Source organism: Delphinapterus leucas, chromosome 9, assembly GCF_059928025.1.
Source record: "Delphinapterus leucas isolate spDelLeu-1000000601 "Yukka" chromosome 9, BTC_Dleu_Yukka2, whole genome shotgun sequence".
Taxonomy (NCBI): domain Eukaryota; kingdom Metazoa; phylum Chordata; class Mammalia; order Artiodactyla; family Monodontidae; genus Delphinapterus; species Delphinapterus leucas.
Genome location: NC_143137.1, coordinates 96,989,375 through 97,010,519, shown reverse-complemented (window position 1 = coordinate 97,010,519; position 21,145 = coordinate 96,989,375). Strand labels below are relative to the sequence as shown.

General features: G+C 52.4%; 2 protein-coding genes across 7 annotated transcripts in view; one reads left to right on the top strand and one right to left on the bottom strand.

Moving 5' to 3' along the window:
* RAMP3 (receptor activity modifying protein 3) overlaps positions 1 to 21,145 on the bottom strand; it is a 52,771-nt gene that overhangs the window by 22,149 nt on the left and 9,477 nt on the right. For 3 of the 6 annotated variants that reach the window (XR_016394419.1, XR_016394416.1, XR_016394417.1), the window contains 2 exons: positions 5,874 to 5,992; positions 5,272 to 5,608 (listed from right to left, as the gene is read on the bottom strand). The exons of 1 other annotated variant lie outside the window; for it this stretch is intronic. The gene's annotated coding sequence lies outside the window, so the exon portion shown is untranslated. 2 more of the 6 variants (XR_016394418.1, XR_016394420.1) reach the window with 2 other exon arrangements.
* On the top strand, positions 19,600 to 21,072 carry LOC111184533 (whey acidic protein-like). The gene is given in 3 exon segments (XM_089917881.1): positions 19,600 to 19,681; positions 20,208 to 20,342; positions 20,714 to 21,072. Coding segments are annotated over 3 exon segments (492 nt in total). The 3' UTR covers positions 20,989 to 21,072.

Sequence of the window (21,145 nt, the reverse complement as noted above, 5' to 3'; positions counted from 1 at the left end):
CCCTCAGCTGTTTCCCAGGGCCCAGAACTCAACTCTCTGTGTTGCTGTTGTTGTTTTTGTCGTTGTCGTTGTGAAACACACATCACATAAAATTTACCATCCTAACCACTTTCAAGTGTACAGTTCAGGGGCATTAAGCGAACTCACGTGTTGTGCTACCAACACCACCATCCATACACTGAACTTTTCATCTTCCCAAACTCTGCCCCCATTAAACAGTAATTCCCCTTGTCCTCTCCCGCAGCCCCTGGCAACCACCATTCTACTTTCTGCCTCTATGAATCTGCCTGCCAATGCAGGGGACGTGAGTTCGATCCCTGCTCCAGGAAGATCCCACATTCCGTGGAGCAACTAAGCCCATGCGCCACAACTACTGAAGCCTGCGCACCCTAGAACCCGCATGCCCCAACTACTGAGCCCGCGTGCTACAACTACTAAAGCCCACGCACCTAGAGCCCGTGCTCCACAGCAATGAGAAGCCCGTGCACCACACGAAGAGAAGCCCCCGCTCGCCTCAACTAGAGAAAGCACTCACCCAGCAATGAAGACCCAACGCAGCCAAAAATAAATTTTTAAAAACAAGAAATGTGGGTGACCTCAGAAGCTGAGAGCCAGTGAGGAAGGGGGACCTCAGTCCTACAACCGCAAGGAAGTGAATTCTGCCAGTGACACAAACAAGCAAGGAAATGGATCCTCCCCTGGAGTCTCCAGGAAGAAGGGGGCCCTGAGACACCCTGATTGTAGCCCAAGGGACCCAAACTGGACTTCTGACCTACAGAACTATAAGAGGATAAGTGTGTGGATTTAAGTTGCTGCGTTTGTGGTCAGTGTCATGGCAGCTCCAGAAAGCTCATCCACCCTAAAACAAATACAGTAAGTCCCCTACGTAAGAACGAGTTCCGTTCCGAGAGCGCATTCGTAAGTCCAATTTGTTCACAAGTCTAACAAAGTTAGCAAAGGTACTCAGCTAACACAATCGGCTATGTAGTACTGTGCTGTAATAGGTTTATAATACTTTTCACACAAATAATACATAAAAACAAACAAACACAAAATATAAACATTTTTAATCTTACAGTGCAGTACCTTGAAAAGTACAGCAGTGCAGTACAACAGCTGGCACACAGGGGCTGGCATCGAGTGAAAAGGCAAGAACGTTATTGACTGGAGGAGGGAAAGGAGGTGGGAGATGGTAGAGCTGAAGGATCGCCAGCAATAGGAGACGGAGGGCAAGCTGCAATTTCGCTCATGCCTGACGTTGATGGAACACACGTTCACATCTTTGAAAGTTCACAGCTTGAAGGTTCGTATGTAGGGGACTTATTGTACAGCTCACGTCTTGCCTTGGGCTCCCTGAAACAGACCCCGACACAAGGAACCGGCATGAAACCAACGTGAGTGGTTTCTGGGGAGGCCCAGGGGATTGGGGTTCACTTGAGGTGGGAGAGGCGAGAGAGGGCGCAGGGGAGGAAGAGGAGGTCCAACCCCAGAGGAGTGTGGGCCAGGCCAAAAGCAGTGAAGCCCCCAGGGGGGGCTCAGGGAATGTCCGTTTTATTTTGCGTGCAGTAGGCCTGCTCTGCAGAGCTGATTAGATGGCGCTTTCAGCAGGCCCCTCTAGCCACAGGGAGGGCACAGCCGACAGATGCTGACAGGACTCCAGAAAGGATGGACAGAGTGAGAGAGAGTGACGAGTCAAGGATGGCTGCCCAGGGAGTGCCCCGGCGGTCCAGTGGTTAGGGCTCCACGCTTCCACTGCAGGGGGCACGGGTTCGATCCCTGGTCAGGGATCTAAGATGTCACATGCCGTGCGGTGAGGCCAAAAAAAACCAACCAAACAAACAAAACCCAAAAACAACCACAACAACGAAACACAATTTTAAAAAAAAGATGGCTGCCCAGGATGGCAGCTCAAACCCCCAGTGGGTGCTGGTGGCAGTCCCTGAGTGGGGAGAAGAAAGATGTGGGCTGGCGGGAAGGGGTCTGCTTGAGCCCTGCAGGGGAATGTCCCCAGGCAGGTCCATGCCTGGGCCTGGAGCCTGGGGGGCAGGTTGGGTGGAGAAACAGGCCTATAGGTCTTTGGCATCCAGATGGTATCTGAAGCCAAAGGAAAGCACGAGATTCCCAGGTAAAGTGCAGATTGAAGAGAAAACGAGCCCAGACAGAGGTTTGGGCGCTCTGACGCTGAGGTGTTCCTGGAGCACCATTTCTGAACCACCCAGACCCCGGTCCTGTCACTCGAGTTTCTAGAAAACACAGGCTTTGGAGCCAGCCCTCTCGGCTGGAAACATCAGGCTGAGGGTCCGTGAAGTGAGCACATCGCTGAAACTCTGAGCTTCAGGATTTTACCTTGAAGATGGAGCACAGGGTCCATGCAGAGCTGCAGTGGTACCCACGTGAGCCGGGCCGTGTGCTCTGACCCTCCCTCCACGCCATGCCGCATCACACACACTGCCGAGCGATAGCAGAATTCAAGACACTGAACAAATTGAACAAAAGGACAGGGCCTTAAACAGGCAGGATTTAAAATCAAGGAGGAAAGAGTGGGCTTGGAGCAATCTGTCAGCTTTGAGGGAAATTAATTATATTAATTCCTGACCTGATACACATTTGCACACATATGATTTCCAATGAACCAAAAGAACTTAACGTTAAAAAATCCATCAGAGTATTACTAAAACTACAGAAGGATGTGTTTATAACTCTGGGCTAGATTAGTCCGGGTTATAGCAAGAAGGCATAAAGTAGCGCACAATTCTGACCACATAAAACTTTACATATTTCACAGGACAAAAAAATACCATAGATTGGTAATAAAAACAACCTAATGAAAGGAAGTATTTGCAACACACAGAATTCATATCCAACAGGTAAGAGGAATGTCTACAAATCAGTAACAGCCTGACAGGAAAGTGCACAGGCCACAGAGTATGAACAAGCAGGGCACAGGAGACGATGAAACGGGGGTAACATAAAATGCGGTCACCTCGCTAGTAATGAGGGAGACAAAATTCAAACAGGTGTAAATTCTGATGCCATCAGCGTGCCTAACATCCACAGAACAAGCGTGGCTGGCTGAGGGGTGCTGCTGAGCACCAAGCCACAAGGCCCGCTCCAGGGTGCTGGAAGGAGATGGACGCTGGCCACTGCAGGAGTGACCCTGCCAGGACAAAATAGGAGGCCATCTCCTGCCCCACCCCCTCCAGTCCCCCTCTGACGCCTCCTACTGCAGAATCTAACAGGAAGCCAGCTGGCAACGCGGCCTCGGAGATGTGGCTCTCAGATCCCTCGCTCTGGGTGACTATTTAGGTTTAATTACCCGCAGTGAAACAAATTACAGATTCAGGTCCTCAGTTGCACTAGTCACGCTAGTACTCAAGAGCCTCCTGTGGCTGCATACTGGACATACTTCCACCGCTGGAGAAAGTTCTGGGGAGCAGCGCTGCCCAAGCCATAGGGGCGGGCAGGCTGGTGGCAGTCCACGATGGCACTCTTGTCCTCACAATGTCTCCTGAGGGCAGAGACGGGGGCCGTCTCCCCAAACCTCCCTTCTCAGGCTTGAGAAATGTATGCATGGCGGAGGTGCTCCCCACTTCCCTGGGGACCAGCAGAGAGACCGCTCCACTCACCACCTGCCTCGGCCGTCCCCCTCTACTCCTCCCCTACAATCACCTCTTTCACCACGTCCAGACAGGGGTGGGACATACATGACCACTGCCCATCCATCCATTCACTCAGCAGGTATACACTGGAAAAGTCCCACCATAAACAAGCTTTCCTTTTCCAGCTGGACCCTGACAGATATTCCGGCTGAAGTTCACATTAGTGATGGCAGACCTGAGCCTTCAATAAGATGACCTACTTACCTGATCAATGACCTGATTTGCATGAAGTCCCTCTGTAGCACATGGTGGAGCCTGGCTTGTCCAACTGCCCTGGCTTCAAATCTCGGCCCTGCTCTCCTACACACTCCTGTGGCTGAAATGAAAGAACGGTTGTCTGTCTCCTGTGGGAAGCATGCTCCTTGAACAGTGCCAAGTCAAAAGTATGCGCCCAATGTATACCTGCTGAATGAACGGATGGATGGGTGGTGGTCATGCATGTCCCACCCTCTCTGGCTGGCAGATCACTCAGCCTGCCAAAGCTGGTGAGCAAGAGAGCCATTACATCTGCATTTTGAGAAGCGGTTAGGAGGACGGACCCTGAGGCACAAGGTCACAGGGAGAGGGAGGTAGGAGAGAGTGAGGAGTGGAAGTGACGTATTTAGGGATAACATTGGCAGGACTTGGCCAGAAGCCCCCAGGGTTCTGGCCAGGCTTGGTGGTGGAGGTGCAGGCTTAGCAGGAGAGGGGCTGGCCGGAGCTCAGAGGAGAAACAGGGCTGCCTGGGGGTGGGCCGTGCAGAAGCCCCAGCAAAGCAGAGGGCTCGGCCACGTGCCTTCAGGACCTCGCCATTTAGAGGCTGGTTGCAGGAGGTTAAGCCTCCCGCCAGGCACAAAGGAGGGGCTGCCAGGCCAGGAGCGCCTGGTGTCACAGTGGGCACAAGAGGACCACACATCACGGGGAGCAGGACGATGAGGGCTAGGGATGCCCACAGAGGTCGGCAGAATCCTGGCAGGAGTGGATTCAGAGGCGGTTGGGTCTGCTCTTCCTGCACTGAGCCTGGAGGGGAGAACTGTGTGCAGTCTCTCCAGCCACAAGGGACCTCTGCTCCTCTCTCCAGGAGTCTCCGTGCCCTCGCTGTTCACTTAGGACGCTGACTTTTCTTATTCTTGGAAACCACCATTTCCTTCGCACTTAGCCTCGGGGGCCCTCCTCCATGTCTGCTCCCCTGGATGACTGTGCCTTGTCTCCACCTGGCTCTGCCCCCAACTTCACACACCAAGATCCAGCTCTGGAGTCGTCTCCTCTGAGCAGATATCCCTGGCTCCTTCTCTGACACCCCCTCCCACTTCTGGGCTCAGGATTCTCTGTGGTTACAGCTCTCTGCCGTGACATCTGGTAGCCCCAAGCCACCCGCTCCGCACCCTGGGAAACGGGTTTTGCCATCAAGTGCTGGAATAGAACTGTCTTTGCCGAACTTAATGAAACTGCGCGGCAGCATGAGCAGTGGAGAACACTGGTCTGCAGAGAGATGGAGCCCAAATGCCGGTTCTTCCTCTGGTCTAGCTGCATGCTTCCCCCACCTCTGTGTGATCCATGGTTTCTCCTTTTGTTACCGAGTCCAAGCTCGCTCAGCTCACCGCACGACAGGCCAAAAAATCAGAGACAGGTGTTGAGGCACGGAATACGACTTTATTCAGAAAGCAGGCAGATCGAGAAGATGGCAGATTAAAGTCTCAAAATAACCATCTTATCGGGGTTTGGATGCCAGTTTCTTTTATAGCACAGAGAGGGGGAGGAGATGAGGAAGTAAAGTAAAAAAGCCATAAGTTTTGCAGATATCACCTGGAATGACCAGCCTTGGGGAGGGGAGGTGTTAATTTCTTCTTTCTTGCAGCCATCCACAGGTGGACAGGGCCGGATGTTTGCCTGAACAAAGGCACTTTGGTTTAACATTCAGGCAGAGGGGCGGGGTTCCCAGAGGCAGGCCATTGTGTAGAGACAGTATCCTTTTAGTGAACAAAAGCGGCGGAAAGCAAAGGTTAAAGTAAAAGGAACAGATCCAACATGTCAAATTTGGCTCTTCCTGTTACACTTTGGCTGTGCAAACTGCTTTTTAATTTTTTAGATGAGATTCATGTAAAATAATAGAACGTGGAAGATGCCAAATTGTTTTTAATTAATTTGTTATGATCACGCTACCACTCGGTAATTGTAAAACTGTCTTTTAAAGTTAAAGAGTGACATCAGAAACATGGTGGAGTGGAAAACTACCTTTGTCCTTCCCCTTCGATCTATACCCGGTAAAACGTCCACAGCTCAGCAAAGGCTCCTCTGCCCAACACAGCAGGACGGGGAATGTCCACACATCAGTACATCTAAAGGTGGGTGAACTGAAATAGAGAAGACAGAACCGTGGGAACAGTGGAATGGGTGCCTGCCTGCAGTCCCAGCCCTCTGACCACGGCAGCTGAGCCCACAGCTTCAGAGAACCCAGGAGCAGCAGAAGAAGGGGCACATATGACTCAGGCGTCCCAGCTGCACCGGCACCCGTGGCCACAGGTAACTGGGCAGCAGTGGCAGTGAGGGCTGGGGGACCATCCTCCCAGCCGCTGAGGCGCCCACGACACGCCCCCATCTGCAGTGGTGGGGCCCGGGAACCTTACAACACCAGACACAGGAGAGGTGCCCCGTGGACCCTGGCTCCCCTCCCCTCGTCTTCCCTCCTCCACAGGGAGCCTGTGTCTCCGGGGATCCCAGACATAAGGAAAGAGCCCACCATCCCAGGGATGACAGCAGCCCTGGCAGAAACAAGGCAGCAATGACACCAGAGGCACAAGAAATGACAATGAATGCACAGAGCCACACTTTTTACAGAGACGACGAAGCTGGAAAGTGCACTGAAATAGAACCAGGGGCAGCTCAGCTAAGAGAAACCAAAAACTTGTGTGATAGCGCCACCTACTGGAAAATAAAAGAACGGACTCTAACTCCCAACCTGTCCAGCCTCAAATGTACCAGCAAAGGAACAGTTCATCAAACAACACGAAGAACCACAGTAACACTGCACAAAAAGAAAATGACAATTCTCCAGACACCAAACTTAAAGTCATGAAATATTGTGATCTGATAGAAAATTCAGATAGCTGTAATCAAGAAACTCAGAGAGGGCTCCCCTGGTGGCGCAGTGGTTGAGAGTCCGCCTGCCGAGGCAGGGGAGACGGGTTCGTGCCCCGGTCCGGGAGGATCCCACATGCCGCGGAGCGGCTGGGCCCCTGAGCCACGGCCGCTGAGCCTGCGCGTCCAGAGCCTGTGCTCCGCAACGGGAGAGGCCACAACAGTGAGAGGCCCGTGTACCGCAAAAAAAAAAAAAAAAAGAAACTCAGAGATACAAGAAAAGTCAGAAAGGCAGTTTAATGAGCTCAGGAATAAAAACGATAAACAGAAGGTACACTTTACCAAAAAGACCGAAACTCTCAAAAGGAACCAAAGAGAAATTCTGGAGCTGAAGACCTCAATAAATGAGATGAAGAGAGTATTAGCACTGGAAATGGAGCAGACCATATGGAAGAGAGAATTAGTGAGCTCCAAGATAGAAGATAGAAATCTAACAATAATACAAGTAAAAGAGGAAAGAGAAATAAGATATTCCTTTAAATGAGGAAATCCTACAAGAGCTATCTTTTAGGAAGGGCAATATTAGCATAATGGGTATCCCAGAAGGAGAAGAGAGGGAGAAGGGAGCTTATTTAAAGAAATAATAGCTGAACACTTCCCAAATTTGGGGAAGGAACTGGATACACAAGTCCATGAAGTTACAAGAACACCTAATTACCTCAACGCAAGAAGACTTTCCTTGAGACACATTATATTAAAATTGCCAAAAGTCAAGGAAAAAGAAAGAACTTAAAGGCAGCCGGGGAAAAAATGGTAATCTACAAAGGAACCCGAATTAGGCTATCAGCAGATTTCTCAGCAGAAACCCTACAGGCCAGAGGGAGTGGAGTGACATTCTCAAAATACTGAAAGATAAAAATTGTCACTCAAGAATACTCTATACAGGGACTTCCCTGGTGGCACAGTGGTTGGGAATCCGCCTGCCAATGCAGGGCACAGGGGTTTGATCCCTGGTCCGGGAAGATCCCACATGCTGCAGGGCGACTGAGCCCATGTGCCACAGCTGCTGAGCCTGCGCTCTGGAGCCCGCGAGCCACAACTACTGAAGCCTGTGCTCCGCAGCAAGAGAGGCCACCGCAATGAGAAGCCCATGCACTGCAACAAAGTGTAGCCCCCGCTCGCCGCAACTAGAGAAAGCCTGCGTGCAGCAGTGAAGACCCAACACAAAAATAAAATAAATTAATTTTTTAAAAAAAAGGAATACCCTATACAGCAAATTTGTCATTCAAAAATGAAGGAGAAATAAAGACTTTCCCAGACAAACAAAGGTGAGGGAATTCATCACCACTAGACCTGCTTTACAAGAAATGCTGAAAGGAACTCTTCTACTAAAAACAAAACAGCAAAAATACACAAAACTTTGAGCAAGGGGCTTCCCTGGTGGCGGAGTGGTTGAGAGTCCGCCTGCCGATGCAGGGGACACAGGTTCGTGCCCCGGTCTGGGAGGATCCCACGTGCCGCAGAGCGGCTGGGCCCGTGAGCCACGGCCGCTGAGCCTGCGCGTCCGGAGCCTGTGCTCCGCAACGGGAGAGGCCACAACAGTGAGAGGCCCGCGTACCGCAAAAAAAAAAAAAAAAAAAAATGGAAAGCAGAAAAACAGCTATAGCTATCTCATTTTCAGGTATAAGTAACAAACTTACAACAAAAAAAGGGATAATTTGAGACAACAAAAACATAAAAGGGGAAGAAGAAAAGGATGAAACTCATATAGGTAAATGAAAATAAGATACTATCAGCAGAAAAAGGACTGTTTTAGACTCACAGACATAGAAAACAAACTTTTGGTTACCAAAGGGGAAAGCGGGGAGGGGAGGATAAGTTAGGAGTTTGGGATTAACAGATACACACTACTACGTATAACATAGATAAACAACAAGGACCTGCTGTACAGCACAGGGAACTATACTCAATATCTTGTAATAACCTATAATGGAAAAGAATCTGAAAAGGAATGTATGTAACTGAATCGCTTTGCTGTACACCTGAAACTAGCAAAACGTAAGTCAACTATACGTCGATTTTAAAGGTGGGGGGAGATGAGATTAGGAGGCTAGCTTTGATGCTGTATTTCCATAATATTTACACAAGTTTTTTTTTTTATAAATTTATTTATTTACTTATTTATTTTGGCTGCGTTCGTTGTTCATTGCTGCACACAGGCTTTCTCTAGTTGCAGCGAGCGGGGGCTGCTCTTTGTTGCAGTGCATGGGCTTCTCATCGCGGTGGCTTCTCTTGTTGTGGAGCACGGGCTCTAGGCACAAGGACTCAGTAGTTGTGGCACACGGGCTTCAGTAGTTGTGGCTCACGGGCTCCAGAGAGCAGGCTCAGTAGTTACGGCGCACGGGCTTAGTTGCTCCGCAGCATGTGGGATCTTCCCGACCCAGGGCTCAAACCCTTGTTCCCTGCATTGGCAGGCACACAAGATTTTTTAAAAAGAAAAAGGACTATTTTATCTATGAGACATTATATACAAACCTCAGGGTAACAAAGAAAACATAAACACAGAGCAGAGACATGAAACACAAAAAAACAAAAAAAGGAAACTGAGAAAAATACCAAAGAAGACCACCAAACCAAAATGGCAGACAGAAACACAAGGAAAAAGAAACAATGGAGGTATAGAGAAATCAGAAAACCAAAGATAAAATGACAGTACTAAATCCTCATTTATCAATGATCACCCTAAGTGAAACTGGATTGACTTCACCAATCAAAAGACACAGAGTGGCTGGATTAAAAAATAAGACCCAACTATATGCTGCCTCCAAGAGACTCACCTCAGCTCTGGAGACAAACATAGGCTCAAAGTTAAGGGATGGAAAACGATACTTCAAGCAAATGGCAGCCAAAACAAAGCTGGGATAGCCATACTTATGTCAGACAAAATGACTTCAAGCCAGAAAAGGTAACAGGAGACAAAAATGGACATTATGTATTGATAAAGGAGACAATTCATCAAGAAGACGGAACAATGATCGATATATATGCATCTAACATAGGAAAACCAAAATGTTTAAAGTAATTATTAACAGTTCTAAACGGAGAAACTGACTGTAACACAATAATAGTAGAGGAGTTTAACACCCCAACATCAGTGGAAAGATCATCCAGACAGAAACTCAACAAGGAAGCAACACTCTTAAGTGAAGCATTAGACCAGATGGATTTGATAGATGTATACAGAACATTCTATCCAAACGCAGCAGAATACACATTCTCCTCAAGCGCACTGGGAACTTTCTCAAGGATAAACCGTATGTTGAGACACAAAAGAAGTCTCAATAAATTTAAGATTGAAATCATATTAAACATATTTTCTGATCACAACGGAATGAAACTAGATGTCAACTACAAGAAGAAAGTGGGAAAAATCACAAATATGTGGAGACTGAACAACATGCTACTGAACAACTACTGGGTCAACAAAGAAATCAAAGGAGAAATCACAAATTACCAGAAGACAAATAAAAATAAATATACTACATACCAACATGTGATGCTGCAAAAGTGGTACTAAGAGAGAAGTTTATAGCAATACAGGTCAACTCAAGAAACAGGAAAAATCTCAAGTAAACAATCTAACTTTATACCTAAAGGAACTAGAAAAAGAACAAATGAAGCCCAAAGTTAATATAAAGACTGAAATAATAAAGACCGGAGCAAAAATAAATCAAATAGAGACTAAAAAGACAACAGAAAAGATCAAAGAAACTAAGAGCTGGTTCTTTGCAAAGACAAACAAAATTGACAACTATTAGCTAGACTCACTAAGGAAAAAAGAGAGAAGGGCTTGATAAATAAAATCAGAAACAAAGAGGAGGGAAAAAAGCCAGATACCACAGGAATACAAGGACTATAAGAGAACATTATGAACAGCTACACACCAACAAGTTGAACAACCTAGAAGAAATGGACAAATTTTTAAAATCATACAAACTTCCAAGACTGAATCAGGAAGAAATTTTAAAAATCTGAATATACCAATCACTAATACAGAGACTGAAGCAGTAATCAAAAAGCTTCCAGGGCTTCCCTGGTGGCGCAGTGGTTGAGAGTCCGCCTGCCGATGCAGGGGCCACGGGTTTGAGCCCTGGTCCGGGAAGATCCCACATGCCACGGAGCAACTAAGCCTGTGCACCACAACTACTGAAGCCCATGTGCCTAGAGCCCGTGCTCTACAAGAGAAGCCATGGCAATGAGAAGCCCACGCACCGCAACGAAGAGTAGCCCCTGCTCGCCGCAACTAGAGAAAGCCCACACGCAGCAACGAAGACCCAACACAGCCAAAAGTAAATAAATAAAATAAATAAATTTTTTTAAAAAGACAACAGCCATTGTCACCACAAGAAGAGCTTGAGCCCAGGTGTTGTTCCACACCTGATCCATTCATAGCCTTGTTTAACCACCAGAGTCAGAAACCCACTTGGACAAGATTAAGCACTAGGTGGGCTGGCCGGGGGCCACCTGGGACCCCTGCCCCCACTCTCCCATCTCCCTCCCCGTGCTGCAGAGGGACCCAGGCACGGACATCCATCCTTGGAGCCTACCGCCAAGACAGAAATCTCCAGATCGAAAAGGCCTGCTGGTGGGCCCTACCATCACCACCCTTGTGTGCCAGAGACCAGCAGCGGCTACCAGGAGTGGGGAGAGCCCTGCCCCACAAACACCCTTCCAGAGAGGAACCCCGGGACCCCACACGACGGTCTCCACAGTGTTTCTCTTCTCCGGGTTTTACTTCGTAAAGAGCATCAGCCATCCCTGTGTCTGCATAGTGCCGAGCTCCCCTGCAGGCTGCTCTGTGCCACACGTGTTTGGTGTGAATCCTCAAGAGGTATATTCTCTACTCTGTTCTGGGCCACAGTTTGAGATGGTTTTCCTTGCCATGTTCTGTGGGTGGGAGAGTTTGATTTCTAGATCTTTGAGTCCTTAGAGCCCCATCTTGGGCACATCCTGGGTTTTGTCTCCTGCTGGCTGCGTTCAATATCAAGTTCGGCTGGCAGGGCAAAGGCCACTTACGGCTCTGCTGAGCCTTCTTGGGGTCCTTCTTTCACCTAACTCAGCTCCTGATCATTTGTTGCTACCCGGCGAGGTTTGTTTTCCGTTCAGGACTTTTTTCCTTGCCTTCACAAGGAGGCTCAGCTGGGACACCTAGGGGGAGTCCCCTCCCCTGGAAGGTGCTGCTCTTGGTGCTTCCATTCCGCCCACCCCTCTTCCACCTGGATTTCTGCATCCTTCTCCCCAACCAGTTCCCAAATGTGGTGTCTTGCGGCTCAGCCAGGAACCCCTCCCTGCACTCCTTCCCTGCAAACCCCATGCATTTCCCATAAGCTGACAGCTCCCCTGATGTTCCAGACACTTCTGGCCTCTGGCTTGCTGTATATCCGGGTCCCAGTGGGTCTGCCTTCAAAGTGCATGGATGCCCCTCACCACACAGCACCCCACCTCACCCCTGCTGCTGTAGAAGCCACCTGGTCTCCCCCCTCACCCTGCCCACCCCTCACTCTGTTCTCCACACAGCAGCCCAAGAGGTCTTTCTAAACACGCACCAGACCCTCCCCTGCTCAGGCCCTTCATTTATTCCCATCACACTTGGACGAACGTACAAAGCCCTTTTCCTGGACCATCGAGACGTGGGGTCTCTGTCTCTGCTGCTGTCCCCTCGGTCCCCATGTTCCCACCGTTCCAGTCCCTCCAGACACTCCCCATTCTTTTTTTTTTTTTTTTTTGCGGTACTCGGGCCTCTCACTGTCGTGGCCTCTCCTGTTGTGGAGCACAGGCTCCGGACGCGCAGGCTCAGCGGCCATGGCTCAGGGGCCCAGCCGCACCGCGGCATGTGGGATCTTCCCGGACCGGGGCACGAACCCGCGTCCCCTGCATCAGCAGGCGGACTCCCAACCACTGCGCCACCAGGGAAGCCCAGACACTCCCCACTCTTGGCCTCAGTCCCCTTCTCCCAGACTGGACAGGCCCGAACTAGCCCCAGTCTGGCCACGTGCCTGTATCCTCCGCTGCACTGCTTGCGCTCATGGATCAATGGTAACAGAGTCCCCTGTCCCCGGAGGCCTTCCACAAAGCCCACGTCGTGGATCAGCTATGACAAAGGGACATGGCCAAAGCAAAGCTCCTGTTCACGGCTCACTTCCTAGAGCAGGAACGCAAAGGCAGCTGTCCAGGCTTACCTTGGGGTCCCTGTCTTCCAATCCTGTGGGTTTTGATGCTTTCAGTGAGAATTCTGACCACTATTGCTTGGCTTCCTGAGTCGCCCTTGGGAAGGGGAAGTGGATCTGAGTTGCCTCTCCACCATTACAGAAGCGCAAGGCTGGCTTCTGATTCTTCAAGAGGACCCAGTGAGGCTGACGCCCGAACCACATAGAAAACAGACTTCTGACCCGCAGCCTGCAGCAGCCAGCCCAGGAAGCCAGCCTGCTGTCTCTAGGGACAATCCAGGAAGCTAAACAATAACCCCTGTAACAATCAGCCCCAAAAGGCCAGAATTTGGTCGATAACTGACAGCCTCCCTAATTTCAGTCCCTACCTCCAACTCAGGACCAACCAGAGAAAGCCAAACACGCTCCCCCAACCAATCACATGGGACCCCCCCTTCTAGTGAGGGCACCTCCAGCTTCCCCAGGCCCACAGCCCCCACCAGGGCAGCCCTGAGCCCTCCTTCTCCTCCAGGAAGCTGTCCCACTGCCCTGCCTGCCCTTGAGTCTCTGCCAAACCAAGTGATGGGAGCAACTCCCTCACTACAGCCAGCTCTGAACACACACCTCTGCCTTCCCCATCTGGTTGGTTTTGTTTATTTCCACACAAGAAAGCTAGATTTTATGAAAAATCTCCAATTACTCTTTTTTTTTTTTTTGGCTGCGTTGGGTCTTCATTGCTGCGTGCGGGCTTTCTCTAGTTGCGGTGAGTGGGGGCTACTCTTCATTGCAGTGCGCAGGCTTCTCATTGCCATGGCTTCTCTTGTTGTGGAGCACGGGCTCTAGGGCACGTGGGCTTCAGTAGTTGTGGCACGTGGGCTCAGTAGTTGTGGCTTGCAGGCTCTAGAGTGCAGGCTCAGTAGTTGTGGCACATGGGCTTAGTTGCTCCGCGGCATGTGGGATCTTCCCGGACCACAGCTCAAACCCGTGGCACCTGCATTGGCAGGCGGATTCTTAACCACTGCGCCACCAGGGAAGTCCCTCCAATTACTTTAATGTTGAGAACAAACATAAAATTTTAAATGTCATGGAGGTGACAGGGCTGCAAGGTTGTCATGTCTGTTGAGTAAAGTGGGAGCCTCTGACCTCTGACTCCTAGTGGCAGGAATTGTGGAAAACAGTTTTGGCCTCTTTTCTAAGCTGACAGGGTGGTGCTGTGGGCCCTGGCCTGGCCCTGGGGATGCGACCTGCAGGCTTGTACAGATCCACTCCTTGGTCCCTGTTCTCCCGGCAAGCCTTGCTCCGCTCTCTGAGCTGTCAGGCCCCCATCATGAAGGAAGGGGTGTGCCTCTGGCTCCCTGGGCTTGTTGAAAAGCCCTCCCATTGTGAGCCCATTAGTGCTAATTCTCTACCCAAGGCTCCATCTGAGGCAGGACAAGCCCACTGGGCTTGGATTCAAGGGTTTATGGAGACACCACGAGGCGGGAGGCTCCACCCTGCTCTCCCCCTGATCACGGGGCTGGACCCCCACTTCCTCAGCTCCAGGACACCCAGGCCCCTGGTCCCACATTCCTTCTGCCCAGGCCTCACCCTTATCAGCAGGACAGGCAGTGGGCTCTCCCGGGGTCTCCCTGCCCCTCACGGTCCCACCTCCCAGTCAGCCAGCAGAGGGCCTTTCTGAAACATACTGGCCGTGCCCACCCACCCTGACATCTGGCCTGGCTCCATGCCCTGTGTGGTCCAGGTCTGCGGCCTCCCCAGCTCCCTCCCACTTGAGTGACGTGGTTATCAGACTCCCCTAGAACTGGGGTCCCCAACCCCGGGGCCGTGGCCCAGTACCGGTCGGCAGCCTGTTAGGAAGCGGGCCGCACAGCAGGCGGTGAGCGGTGGGCAATGGAATCTTCATCTGCCCCTCCCCGTCGCTGGCATTACCGCCCGAACCACTCCCGCCACTGCCCCCCGCCCCCCGTCCGTGGAAAAATTGTCTTCCACGAAACTGGCCCCTGGTGCCAAATAGGTTAGGGACCGCTGCCCTAGAAGACTCCGTTTCTTTGTGCCTGGCAGCACCACCCCTCATGGCCCCTGGACCGTCCACATCTTCCGGCCTCTCTCAGCCTCCAGGTCCCCAGCCGGTGAGATGCCTGCACCAGTGCACACCTGGGACCAGAGGGCTGCATTCACCGGTGTCCCTGGCCAGACAACCAGCCTGGATGAATGGATGAAGAGTAGGGACCCTGAACAGGGGTGATGCCGTGGGGCGCAGCCACCCAAGCCTTCCTACCAGGACCACCCGGCAGCCCCTGCAGCACACCCTTCACCCTGGATGTCCCGCTAACCCAGCAGACCCCATGGGAGCCCGAGGGGACCACAGTGCTGTTGGATCATGAGGGAAGGGGCAGGGCTCCCCGACAGCCCCACACCCAGGAGCCCTGAACAAGAGGTGCCGATAGAGCCTTGAGAAACTTGGGGGAGGAAAGAAATTTCTGGAGAGGAGCAAGAGGCAGGAGAAGCAACTGCTACATGCACTGACTTGGTAAGATCAGGGTGTGGAAAAGTTCATGAGCTGTGAGAGATCCGATGAAGACGGGACTCCCACCCAGGGGCCGTGATGGTCCCCACAGAGAGGGGCAAGCGTGTGAATGGCATGGCCTCCCCTACCTGGTCTTGGGCATGAGAGTTTGGAGGAAACCCCAAACCCAGCTGACCCCACAGAACCAGTGGGGACACTATGCGCTTAGCTCACCATGTAACTGATGCTCCGGGAGATCACAGCTGAGCCTCAGTTTCCCCATCCATCCTGACACACAGGAGCTGTGCAGAGAGAAAAGGCCTGCAGGTCTTGGAAGAAGATGGGCTGAGGCCATGCCAGAGGGGCCAGTGAACACCCCCAGGGCCCGAGGACCCCACGTCCCTGCCCCGGGGCTGGTGAGCACAGGGAACATCATTCCTGGAAACTCCTGGTTCTCCGTCTAGCCCTCGGGGCCGAGAACCTGCCTGAAGTCCTGGCCTGCCAACACCTCTTGCCCCTCCCCTTCCCCCTAAGCCCACCGGGCCTGCATCCCCCCTGGCCTGGCCTCCCCAGCACCCAGCAATTAGAGCTGGCCTCCACTCCCCCTCCAGATGAAAAGTGCAGTCCCAGTCTCATGGCTGTGTGAAGGGTTCTCTTAGAAGCTGAGGAAATGGGTTAATGGTGGTGGCCTGCCAGGGAAGTGACTTGGTTCCCCACCACTGACCACCATGCTTTCCATAAGTCTTGAAGGCATGGGAGTGCTCTGAGTAAAATGTGACTGTACCACACCTGCAGCACAGCCCCAGTGACAGGAGATTGCCTGGGGGGAACAGTCTGTGTATATATGGTGGGATGTGACAGATACACATGTGCTTACATAGGAAAAAGCCAGATGAAGGTGAATGAAGACATTAACAAGGTAGCTCCAGGACACAGATCATGTGTGATTTTCTTTTTCTTCTTTATGCTTTTCTGAATTGTGCAAGTTTTCTGCAATGTGTATCAATTATTTTTCTAATTTAAAAACTTTGAAATTATCTTCTAAATAACCTCAGTTGAAATCTGTAGAAAGCTTTCTAGATAAGAGGCACCTTCACTAATTTACCACCTCATGTAACCCTCACACCTACCCGTTATGAAAGATGCTGTCGTTGCCTCCGTTTCATAGGTGGGAGAACTGAGGGGCACGTGGAGGGAAACGACCTGTCTGAGGTCACACAGCAAATGAGACCAGAGCCCGATTCCCAAGGACAGACTCCTTCCACGATGGGTTTACCCAGGGGCCTTAAATCTTGAGCCTTCAAATCTTAGGCAAGACTTCAACATTAGCCAATGCCCTTGTGTTGATCATAAAATACATTCTGAGATGTAATCTGCTAACAGCCCTCACCGCCCCAAAAGTCTCAACCTAAATCACAGAGATCAGAGAATGTCAAGGACAGGAATGTCCGCTAACGTGCTATGCCCCAGGTGCCAAATGCTTTTGCAACACCTGGGTTCCTTAGGCAACATCCTCACCCCATGCACAGGTGAGAAACAGTAAATAGTTCAAGGTCACAGAACTAGCAGAAACAGGGCTGGACCCACCCAGGCATGGGTTCAAACCCTCCTGCTTGACCACTTCATGGGAAGGGCATTCATGCCACACCCTGTGTTTGGACTTCACCCCCCAGGTTGTATAGGAAGAATTTCAGATGGCAGGGGTGGCTGGGGGGAGGGACGGTGAGTGATAGGATCATGCTAATGTGCGAAAGCTCAGCTGGCCAGAAAGACCAGCATGGGGACTTCCCTGGTGGCGCAGCGGTTAAGAATCCGCCTGCCAATGCAGGGGACACAGGTTCAAGCCCTCGTCCGGGAAGATCGCACATACCGCTGAGTAACTAAGCCCACGTGCCACAACTACTGAGCCTGCGCTCTACAGCCTCAGAGCCACAACTACTGAGCCCACATGCCAAAACTACTGAAGCCCGTGCGCCTAGAGCCCATGCTCTGCAACAAGAGAAGCCACCACAATGAGAAGCCCGCGCACTGCAATGAAGAGTAGCCCCCGCTTGCCACAACTAGAGAAAGCCTATGCGCAGCAACGAAGACTCAATGCAGCCAAAAGTAAATAAATTTATTTTTTTAAAAACAGAGTGAATCTGAAAATAAAAGGAAAAAAAGTGAAGAGAAAGAACTTTGTAAGTTTTGTGCAGAATGAAATACATGTGCCCATCCCAACCAGGGATGTAAACTACGATTTTGGTGATTCCACATAAGAGTCAAATGCTCTCGTGTTCTCATTTAAACTGGCATTTCACAATATAAAGATGAATGGTGGGCTTCCCTGGTGGCGCAGTGGTTGAGAGTCCGCCTGCTGATGCAGGTGACACAGGTTCATGCCCCGGTCCGGGAAGATCCCACATGCTGTGGAGCGGCTGGGCCCGTGAGCCATGGCCACTGAGCCTGCACGTCTAGAGCCTGTGCTCCACAACAGGAGAGGCCACAACAGTGAGAGGCCCGCATACCGCAAAAAAAAAAAAAAAAAGATGAATGGTAATATTCACACTAATAATAGAAACATTTAATTTTAATTTAGCTAGAGTGACATTTTTAAAAAACACCATTTTTAAAAATGAGAGACATGGAAAAGAGGAAAACCTTTGTATTTAGTATCTTTACGAACACTTTCTTCCCACTTGTTGAACAAGGCACCCCACAAAGTATGTAGCCAGCCCTATGGTCAAGGAGGAAGGGACCAGGCCCTGTGACCCTATGACCACAGGTCCCATAGCCCAAGGGCTGTGTCCCAGGGAGCCAGAGGCTGGCGACTCAGTATGAGGCCACGGCCCCGTGGCCTGAGTTCCTGGTGTGGTCAGCCTGGCCTCAGACCCAGCATCTGAGCCAGGAGGACCCTGAGTCCTCCCGGCCGTGGTGTAGGGGGAGGGACAGAGAAAAGGGAGAGAAAGGTCAGCAGGGCCAGCCAGCGAGTGACCGTGGCCTGGCCACCCCTCACTTCTCTGAACCTCAGTACCCCGCTCTGACCTGTGCACTGCATTCTCAGACTGCAGGAGGGGAAACAGCCAAAGGGGGAGCATCTTGTGAGCTGCCAGTGTAAAGAGGCACCAGCAGGTAGCAAGTCGCCATTGGCCAGGACTCCAGACCCCCATCCCTGAAGGCCAGCACTGGCCACCCCGGGAGGGACCTGGGCTGAGGTCCGAGAACTCTGCTGAGGGGTCCTAGGGACTGAGACGGTGCTACATGGGGCCCGGAGTCAGGGAGAGCCAGGGGGACCTGAGCTGTCTGTCGTAGTGGCAGGGTGTTCCGGGCTAAAACATCTGGAAACGCGAGTACCCAGGGAAGCACTGAGGGGCTCTGTGTCAAAGGTCAAGAGGCCACAGGCCAGGCAGAGTATGGCCTGGACCAGGGGTGGGCACTGACCATCAGCACACGTGGTCACCCCGGGGCCACCTTCCCTGTCCAGGCCCTCAGGGCAGCAGGATCAAGGAAGTTTCCCCAGAGAAGGAGGGGCACGTCTCCTTGATGTTGGTCCCGCTCACAGGGCACAGGCGGGCCCTTCTGGGAAGAGGCCTTCCCAGTGTCCGCCCTGTGCAGAAACAGCCCTGACACTGTCCCTGCCCCTCCCTTTCTCGGATGCCCGACATTCTCTGCACAGAACATGCAGCCCATAAACTCAAAGACGGCCTATTCTTGCTGTAGAATGTTCAGGAAAAGACACCATGGGAGAAATAAAACGCCCCCCCAGATACCCCTGCGCCTGGGCTCCTCCCCCTTCTCCGTTACCTGTGGACCGTGTGCTGAACTGGACCTGTGACTCCCTCTCCCTGAAGGGCACCCCCACGACCACGGAAAACAACGCCACGTTGTGTTGTTGTGGATTCTATTTCTTCCTTCGTCTGCCCTTCATTTTCTTAATTCTCAGAGTAAACACGCATTACTTTCAAAGTGGAAAAAAATGGTCCACCTTATTAGGAATTCTTTTTTTGTTTACAAATGCGGCCCAAGGCAGCAGCTGCCCAGTCTGGGCTCTGTCCAAGCCGGAAGCCCCTCGGTCCCACTGGGGCAGCCCCAGCCGCCCGCCCTCCCCGCCATGCTCCTCCCCCCCACTGCCTCCTTTAAAGGTGCCCCGGGCCACAAGCCACCATCTGCCACCTGCCTGCCACCCGCCACCATGCGTTGTCTTGCCAGCCTGGCCCTGGCCCTGCTCGCCCTGAAGGCTGCCCTGAGGCTGGCCCCGGCCCTCCCCTTGCCAGGTAGGCCCAGGAGGGTCGTCCCGAACTCCCTCCCCTCCAGGTGCGCCCCTGAAACACTGCCCGACCTGGCAGTTTGGTAACTGGGACAAGAGGAGAGAACGGGGGAGGCACACCCCGCGGCGGGGTGTGTCAGTGACAGCAGAAGAGTGGGGTACTGCCCAAAGATGCCCGTGTGCTGGGGAACTAGAGCCACAGGGCCCAGGCCACTGTCCCAGGGTGAAAAGTGACCGGGCAGCTAACTGGGCATGGGGGGAGCCTGTCCTGGCCCCTCAGGGTCTTAACTCCACCTCCTGCAGTGCGCCTGACGCCTTGTTTCCTAATTTTCACAGCTGATTCACACTTTTGTCAGCCATGTCACATTTCTGGCAGATTTTTTCTTTCCTAGAAGCAGAGCGCTGGGCTGCTGGGGACCCGCCTCCCCATGGTTCTGTCCTTGCCCCACCTTGCTTTCCCCTGAGGAGCCCCAGGGGAGGCGGGATCCGGCCGGCCACCCCCCACCCACCTCCCCATCCTGTGTGCAGGGCAGGCGTGTGCCCAGAGCTCAGCTCCTCCTCCGAGGATTCCTGCACAATCTCCTGTGTCAACGATGAGAACTGTCCCCAAGACACCAGGTGCTGCACCAGGAGCCCCTGCAGCTGATCCTGCGTGGTCCCCCTCATAGGTAATGCCGCCGTCCCTGCGCCCCAGTGGAGCCCCATCTGGAGGGACGGAGGGACCAGCTTTGTCAAGGGTCCCCTTGAGCCAGCACTCCACACTCCGCTCTCAGTGAACCCCCCAGTGGCCCCATAAAAGCCCGGCCATGACACCGCTTCACCTGCTGGACCCACCGGAGGCCCAGCTGAGGCTCGCCCACTTCCTCCCAACATCACCAGTGCCCGGCTCAGCGATCCACGAGGGCTGCTGTCTCCCTCCCATCCTTCAAGCTCCAGGCCACCAAGGGGGGGGGTGAAGGTTGGGGGCCGCCGGAGACCAGCAGTGGGGCAGCCCCAGCAAGCCAGTGGACGATGAAGGCCTGGCCCGCCTCTCCCCTAGTACCTGTTCCAAAGGCTGGCTGCTGTCCCCGGGTGCAGGCCCTGCTGGCCCCAAAGCTCTGCTTAGAGAGAAACGAGTGCTCCAGGGATGACCAATGTATGGAGAACCAGAAGTGCTGCTTCAGCTCATGTGCCATGAGGTGTGTGGTCCCCGCCACAGGTAAGCATCCCGGAGACCCCGCCCTCAAGACACCTTCCCGAGACACTGCCCTGGGGATGGTGGACTTGGCTTCTCCCTTTGCCTCCCCTGACCTTGGGGCCTCTGCAGGTCCCTGAGGGCAGTAAGACACAGGAGAGGGCGGGGGCTCAGGCAGCAGTGACCCAGGGCTGCAACAGCTGCAGGCCTCTGCATGCACTTGATGCCGTTGGGTTAGAGAGTGGGTCTCAGACTAGCAAAGGGGGCTCAGAGGAACACTTGCTTGGTGGGACTTGG